The sequence below is a fragment of the Myotis yumanensis genome, unplaced genomic scaffold (assembly GCF_028538775.1).
Source record: "Myotis yumanensis isolate MYYU_CA2020_CCGP unplaced genomic scaffold, mMyoYum1.0.hap1 SCAF_2, whole genome shotgun sequence".
NCBI classification, from domain to species: domain Eukaryota; kingdom Metazoa; phylum Chordata; class Mammalia; order Chiroptera; family Vespertilionidae; genus Myotis; species Myotis yumanensis.
In genome coordinates, this window is record NW_027223753.1 from 213,787,634 (window position 1) to 213,795,804 (window position 8,171).

The 8,171-nt window shown below is 56.5% G+C and overlaps 1 protein-coding gene and 1 non-coding gene across 2 annotated transcripts; both read left to right on the forward strand.

Annotated features, from left to right (window-relative positions):
* Positions 1 to 1,724: 1,724 nt before the first annotated feature.
* On the forward strand, positions 1,725 to 2,455 carry CLDN14 (claudin 14). Its single transcript, XM_070403679.1, has one exon. The coding sequence runs from the start codon at positions 1,745 to 1,747 to the stop codon at positions 2,453 to 2,455; it is 711 nt and encodes a 236-aa protein (XP_070259780.1). The 5' UTR covers positions 1,725 to 1,744.
* Positions 2,456 to 7,642: 5,187 nt separating this feature from the next.
* LOC139004765 (small nucleolar RNA SNORA11) lies at positions 7,643 to 7,771 on the forward strand. Its single transcript, XR_011470582.1, has one exon. It is a non-coding gene; the product is annotated as a small nucleolar RNA SNORA11 (small nucleolar RNA).
* Positions 7,772 to 8,171: the final 400 nt, after the last annotated feature.

Consider the following 8,171-nt stretch of genomic DNA (forward strand, 5'->3'; position numbering starts at 1 on the left):
CTGTGTGGCCATCGGCCAGAGACAACCAGGCGGGTCTCAGAGGCGTCCTGAGGACTCCGCAGCCTCCGGGCTCCCAGGGAACCAGCCGTCCTGACTTGCCTGGGACTGTCCTGCTTTCCGTGCTGCAAGCCCCCTGCCCGGGCCACCTCTCAGGCCCAGCCCCAGAGCGGCTGTCACCTCCCCGCGGAACCCACAGTGGGCCGAGGCCGTCTGAGAAGTTCCCGGGGAGGAGAACACACTGATGACACCTAGACCCCACCCGGCCTCCCCTGACGTCAGGCCTGCTGAGTGGAGGAAAACAGCATCACGGACGGTACTAGCAGGCCGGGCCTAGAATGGCCATCCCTTGCAGCCGGTTTCCCTGTGTAAAACCAACGGCAGCTGCTTCGCTGGGTTGCTGCGGGGAATGAGTGAGCCGGCAGCCGTGCCCGAGCTGGCAGGAGCCAGGCCCTTGAATGGGCACCGTGGGTGTCGGCTCTGTTGGTGCCAGGGCATCAGGCAGGTTGGGCACAGCTCTGCCCGCACATCAGAGCCCCTCCTCTGTGGGTCCCACTCCTCCCCGCTGTGACCGAGGACCGCAGAGGGATTGGGGGGCTCCCAGCCCTGACCCAGCACCCACACGGAGCGCGCCCGCCGAGTGGAGGGAAGACTTCCTAAAGAAAGCAGCCTTACAAGGAGAAGCGTGGGGCCAATCAGCAGACCGTTTGTGTGAGAAAACCGGGTCCTGAGCAAACGGTCATTTACAACGTTAGAAATAGCCGCCTCCTGGTTCCTGAAGTAGCAGTCATCGCTCCCCATTAATACCCAGACTCCCATAAACCAGGCCTCCTCCCTAGACTGGGGGCGGGGGTAGCCCCACCCCCCACCAGACCACAGCCGAGCTCTGGGCACCTCGTCACTTTGTTGTTACCTGGCTTGTTTGTTCGAGCCTCGGTCAGGGCACATGCCCAGGTTGTGGACCCGATCCCCAGTTGGGGGCATGCAAGAGGCAGCCAATCAATAATTCTCTCTCATCATTGATATTTCTATCTCTCTCTCTCCTTTCCTCTCTGAAATCAGTAAAAATGCATTTAAAAAAATCTATCCTATATAATAAATGCATAGTATGCAAATTGTCCCCTCAACCAGGAGTTCATCTGGGAGTTCGACCAGGGGGCAGAGCTGGCCAGGGGAAGAGAGGGAGTACCTGGCCGGGAGCCGCTAGGGACCCTATCAGTGCATGAATTTCGTGCACTGGGCCTCTAGTCCTATATAATAAAAGGCTATTATGCAAATTATCTCCTTGACCGGGAGTTTGACCACAGGGCAGGCCGGCCAGACCCCACCTGTGCACAAATTCCTGCACCGGGCCTCTAGTCTACATATATAAAAGGCTAAGTGACCATCCGATCATCTGACCAGCCAGTACATATGACACACACTGACCACCAGGGGGCAGGAGCTGCCGAGCTGCAGTGACTTGGCAGCGGCGGTTCTCAGGTGACACACCCCGAAACCAGAGAGGAGGGAGCCCAATATTAAAATATTTCTTCTAATTAATTTCCTTCGTGCCCGAATCTGTGCACCGGGCCACTAGTAAATAAATAAAATATATTGTCATGCCAACTGCCTATGGAAACTCAGCTTCCGAGGCAGAAATACATGCACCAAGATGACATTTAACCGTTTCCTCTCTCTCCTACCCTCTGCTCCCTTAGGACCCCTGTGGGCGCGTGAGTGAGCGCAGACCCTGCCCGGCGGGGCCATGGCGAGCATGGCCGTGCAGCTGCTGGGCTTCCTGCTCAGCTTCCTGGGCATGGTGGGCACGCTCATCACCACCATCCTGCCGCACTGGCGCCGGACAGCACACGTGGGCACCAACATCCTGACGGCCGTGTCCTACCTGAAGGGGCTGTGGATGGAGTGCGTGTGGCACAGCACGGGCATCTACCAGTGCCAGGTCTACCGCTCGCTGCTGGCGCTGCCCCAGGACCTGCAGGCGGCCCGCGCGCTCATGGTCATCTCCTGCCTGCTGGCGGGCGCGGCCTGCGCCTGCGCCGTGGTGGGCCTGAAGTGCACGCGCTGCGCCAAGGGCACGCCGACCAAGGCCACGTGCGCCGTGCTGGGCGGCGCGCTCTTCATCCTGGCCGGCCTGCTCTGCATGGTGGCCGTGGCCTGGACCACCCACGACGTGGTGCAGAACTTCTACAACCCGCTGCTGCCCAGCAGCATGAAGTTCGAGATCGGGCAGGCCCTGTACCTCGGCTTCATCTCCTCGTCCCTGGCGCTCATCGGCGGCACCCTGCTCTGCCTGTCCTGCCTGGACGCGGCCCCCTCCAGGCCCTACCCGGCCCCGCCCCGGGCCGCCACCGCCACCGCGCCCTCCTACCGGCCGCCCGCCGCCTACAAGGACAACCGGGCGCCCTCGGTCACCTCGGCCTCGCACAGCGGGTACCGGCTCAACGACTACGTGTGAGACCCCAGGGCCTGCGCCTCCCTGAGCCCAGGGGGCCCGGCACCCAGGACCCGGGCGCTAAGTTCACGTCTGGGCTGTTCCTGTGCCCAAAGGCAGCATGTGGGCGTGATGGGCTGGGAACCAGGGAGGAGGGAAGTGAGAGGAGAAACGCTCTTATACCAAAGACTACAGAGGTCCTTCTGGCTTTGTATTTATTCCATGTATTTATGTGGGTGACGGGAAAGCAGCCGAGGCAAGAGCACCGTGGGGCTTGGTCCGTGGATTTGTCTGCAGGACGGGAATAAACCTGTTGGCTGTGGTTGTTTCTGAAACGCAGTCTCCGCTTCTGTTCGCAGAGGCGCTGGGAGCGGGCGCACTGTGGGGCTCCGCCTCGGAAAGCCCGGGAATCGCCCAGGAGAGGGCAGGGCCACGCCTGGCGGGAGAATCACAGGAGCCCGGGCTCGTCTTCATCCAAAACATGCCCGGCCAGTGTGGCTCAGTGGCTGAGCATCAACCCATGCGCCAAGAGGTCAGGGCACAGGCCCGGGTTCGGGCTCGGTCCCCAGCTGGGGGCATGAGGGAGGTAGCCGATCCATGTTGTTTTTCTCTCATGGATATTTCTCTCTCTCTCTCCCTCTCCCTCTTCTCTCTCTAAAATCAATAGAAAACATTAATTTAAAAAAAAAAATGCTCGAGCAACACTCATCCCAACAGGTGCCGAGTCCTGGCTTAGCCCGTGGCCGCAGGCAGCGCGGGCTTCCTGGGGTAGAGACATGTGCCCTAAGTCACCAAGTAAAGACAGTCCCCTAGCAGCGGGCCCTCCAGGCCAGAGGCAGGTCAGAGGGGGGATGAGCCGTGCAGGTGGCCTGGCCCCCGGGGCTCTGGCGAGGAGCTGTGAAGAGCGCTCGCACTCCCAGGCCCCACAGCGTGTCACGGGCTGCCCGTCAGCGCAGGTACCAGGGCTGCTGACTGTCCCGTTAGCAGGAGGACCCCTGGGAGGGCAGGTCTGGCTGCTTTAAGACCTGAGGTTGCCTGCTGGCCATGACCTAGCTCACGTGTCAGAGCTGTAAATGCTCTCACACACACACACATTCACACACTCTCATGCTCACACACACACACTCCTCTTATGCACACACACACTCACACACACACACACACTCTCTCTCATGCGCGCACACACATGCTCACGTGCCCATGATGTGCCCTGAGGGTGCATGTATGTGCTCTGCAGCTTCACCCAGGAAAGCTCAGCTCCTTCCTGAAGACGGAAGAAACCTGGGCCCGTCACTGATCAGCAGGGCCCCTCCCCTCCTGTGCCTGGTGAACAGCGATCAACCTGGAGAGCTGCTGCTGGGCACAGGCAGTCGGACCACCTGGCTGCCCTGGGGGAAAGGAGTGACAGGTCCCCCAGCAGCTCCCTGTGGCCAGGGGGACCCTGGGCTGGGTGTCAGCCGGGAGCCTCCGCTGTCACTGCGTGGTCAGAGGAGGGCGAGGGCCTGGAGGGGACCTGCTCAACCAAGGCCAAGAGCCAAGGCCAACCACAGCACCTTCTTCTGCAGGGAACACCGATTGTAGACATGTGACCAGAAGTGGCAGTGCTCTGTGCGTGGCGGCCACGGGGGGGGGGGGAGCAAACAGAGGAAGCCCCGGAGGAATGACAAGTAAATCAGCTTTAACTACGATTCTAGGATTTAAAAAAGCTGCCCGTGCCCCACATTTCCTATGGTTTCCTAACCCGTTTCTCACCTTAGAGGAGAACTGAGTGTGTGAGTGTGAGTGTGTATGTATGTGAGTGTGTGTGAATGTGTATGTGTGTGTGTGTGTGTATGTGTGTGTGAGAGAGAGAGAGACTGAAATCTGAGGTCCTATATATTTGAAGCCATTTCTTGATTCAAAAAGCACAAAGCCAATTACTGGGCAACTATCCAAAGGAAAACACAGCCATTTCATTCTAGTAAATGATTTTAAAATACTACCAACTTGCTTTTGCAGGTGTGTGGGGCAGGGGAAGGGCATTAGCAAACAGCCCATTTCCTGCCCAGGGAAAGGCCCGATGAGGTCGCCCCATAAATCTGGAGGGGCCCAGCCCCCGGGGAGATCACCGTGTCCTCCTCACCCCGCTGGCTCTGCATCTTTGCCCCAGGAAAGCTCAGCACAGCACACACTTCCATTCCTTCCTTCCAGCTCCCCCGCTGCCACCCCTGCGGGGTAAATGATTGACAGCTGGAGCTCTCCGCCCACCAGGCAGCCCACCAGTTCCTGCACACACCCCTCCCACCCCACCCCCAGCATCCACTGCTGCCTTTTGTCAGTCATCCCAGGCGTTTGTCCAAAATAAAGCATTTGCCTGCGTTTCCCATCCAGCATAACCAACAGCGAGAAGGCAGGACTCAAGGCCAGGAAAGCAGCAGGGTTTGGGCCGAGTGGCTTGGACAGGTGTCTGGGGAAGCTGGAGCCTGCCTTGGTCGGAGCACACCTGGGACCTTGCTGGGCACGGACAGACAGACAGACAGACGGAGGGGAGGCGGCAGGCAGCCGGCCCCAGGACAGGGAAGAGGTGGTGGGGATGGGAGCGCAGGGCCACACCTGGGATCCTAGAACCCGGACAGGACCTGGTCCCAGCCCTCCCCTCAGATGACCCTCAGAGGGAGGGCTCACCTCCTTTCCATCCCTCGCTCCACAGACTCTTCTGCTAGGAAATTCAACATTCACATCTGAGCTTCTCCGTAACGCCAAGCAGGAGAATGTCGACGGCTTCGTTTCCCTAAAATCAAATCTGGTGCCCTCGCGGTGTTGCTCGGGGGATAGAGCGTCTGGAGGGTTCTGGGTTAGATTCTGGTCAAGGTTACGTACCTTGATTGCAGGCTCCATCCCCAGGCCTGGTGAGGGGGCATACGGGAAGCAACCAATCAATGTGTCTCTCACATCGATGTTTCTCTCTCTCTGTCACTCCGCCTCCCTTCCACTCTCTCTCTCAAAATCAGTGGGAAAATATCCTCAGGTGAAGATTAACCAAAAAATTTAAATAAAATAGAATCTGGTGCTGATTGAAACCACAATGAGATACCGACACGTGTCCACTAAGATGGCTAAAATGTGAAAGACTGACAGTATCAAGTGCTGACAAGGAGGTGAGGCAACTACAACTATTGCTTCCAGGAAGAAGGGTGTGAATTGGTGCCATCATGTTGGTAACGGGGCGGGTGCTGGGGGCGGCTGGGTGCTGGGAAAGTTCCCTCTCTCGACTTGGGTGGTAGTTACACAGCTCTATCCAGTCTATAATCGTTTATCCCGACAGACACTAAGAACTGGGGTATTTGGTGTTTTCCTTATGTCACCCTTTACAAGTGTCTCTTCCCCCCTAGATTGTGAACCTTCCTGTCCTAGTCACTTCATTCCCATGGCCTTGCACTCAGCAGCTCACCCAAGTGGCCTGTGGTTTACAGAAGACACCACCACGAAATCCCTTCAGACATGCAACTCCTCACGTACTGTACATATGACTTAGTTTATGGAGTTTAACCCAGGAGCACACAACTCCCCAGGACCACAGCTGCGTGGAAAAGCCAGGCCTCCTGGCACCCTGGGTCCCCACTATGGGAAACAGGCCGGGCCTTGGCGAAAGCTGAAAGGGAGGCGACAGTGCAGGGCGGGCATTCCGTCCGGTGCAGAGCCCACCCCTGCTCCCGAGTGCAGGTTCACCTCGGTTCACCAGGAAAGTCAGTGACAGAGAGAAACATTCCCCAGGGGCCCACGTGTGGCAGGGTTATGGTCAGTGCTCTCGTTGTCCTTCGCTAGGTGTTGATATGAAGGAGGGGAAGAGAGCAACGGGGAGGCCAGACATGTGGGCACGGCCATCGGGGCAGCTTCACCAGGAAGCTGTACCTTCACTCTCCCAGGAACCACCGTCTGCTCCCTGCAGATCCTTGGGGGGAGGAACCGGACAAAGGGGAAGATGGGTGCACGCGCAGTGAAGTTGGGGTGATGTAGGGAAGGTGCGTCCTGTCCATCTAGCCTGGAACAAAGGTAACTGGCCCGAGGGTGGAGCCAATAACACCCATGGAAATGTGGGAACACATCCTCCCAGACAAAGGGGTTTTCACTCTCTGGTTCCTCTTCCTTGACTCCTGCTTCCTTGCCCCCGCCATGCAGACGCCACACGCAAAGGTCTGCGCTGGGGACACAGCCAAGCCAGCCAGGCGCCGCTCGGACTGCGCACACACGGAGCGGGGGAGACACGGCTGGACTCCTTCCCAGGCGGGCGGAGGGAGAGGGGACCTGGGAAACTCAGGGGCTTAACTCCACAGAAACTTCCCACGACACCTCGTCCTCCTGTGGAGGCATCCAGAAATTCCCACTCCAGTGGCACCGCAAGCCCACTTCCACCTGCAGCAGGTGGGGACACGGAGGACACCCCACCGATGACAAATTCGGGGTCCTCGGGAAGACGCTCTGACCTAGGAACCTGGGCTCCACAGTGTCTGCACCCCCACATAAACGACAGAGTTCAGGAAACCGGGCGATTGGATGCATCTTTCTGCTGCCTTGTTATTTGCACGATTACTTGGCTGCTGCAAAAAATGGCTCATACAGAACCCCTCTGACAAAGCCCTCAGTAGACACTGTTCCATTTTCTTCCTTCATTTACAATTGCTAAGGAGAGCCCTAGCCGGTGTGGCTCAGTGGATAGAGCGTCCGCCTGCGGACCAAAGGGTCCCAGGATTGATTTCGGTCAAAACCACATACTTGGTTGCAGGCTCCTCCCCGGCCGGGGCCCTGGTCAGGGCGCGTGCAAGAAGCAACCGATGGATGTGTTTCTCTTCACATCGATATTTCTCTCCGTCTTTGTCTCTCTCTAAAAAACAATGGGAAAATATCCTTGGGTGGGGATTTAAAAAAATAAATAAAATTGCTAAGGAGAAATCCAATGCTAGACTGATTTTTCTTTAGTAGATATCTTTATTTCTACCATATTCCCATCAACCTTGACTGTCAATCATTTCACTCAGAATTTATTGTTCTTTTTTTTGTCCTAAATAATGAAGGCCTCTTGCCCTGGCCGGGTAGCTCCGTTGGCGAGAGCATCGTCCCAATACCCCAAATGGTGGTTTCTATTCCCAATCAGGGCTCATACAAGAAGCCACCAATGAACGTGTAAGTGGGTGGAACAACAAGTCAATGTAAAAATATTTTTTTAAGTAATTCTAGGTGTGGAAAGAGCAGAGCGCCTGAAGAATGGCTTCTCTGTGTATAACACATCCAACAGCAACTTGGGCTTACTCCTCATGGGTGGCAGAATGCTATGGCCTTCCTGTGACATTACGCCCTATACAAAAAATAAATAAATAATGAAGGACTTTTTTGATGTATACATTTATGTCTTCCTTCATTTTAGGAAATCCTGGGTTTTTGTTATGCCTTTTCATAATTTTTCTATTCAATGTGTTTTATAATATTTTTGTAAGAGAACAAAATTAGGGGTGAACCCGATACTCGGCTGGTCCGTCCTCCCTACTGGTCATTGCTTTTCCTCCGTTGGAAATGCTTGTTATCTCAGTCACAGTGACGCTTTCACAGCTGTGTGCGTGAGTGTGTGCGTGAGTGTGTGTGTGGGGTCTTAACAGTAAGACCCCAACTCCTTCGCTCAGTCCCTATCAAGTCAGACGCGAAAGCAGGAAAGAGATGCAGGATGAGCAAGGCTGACCTCACACATGCACACCTAATGCCGTGTTCT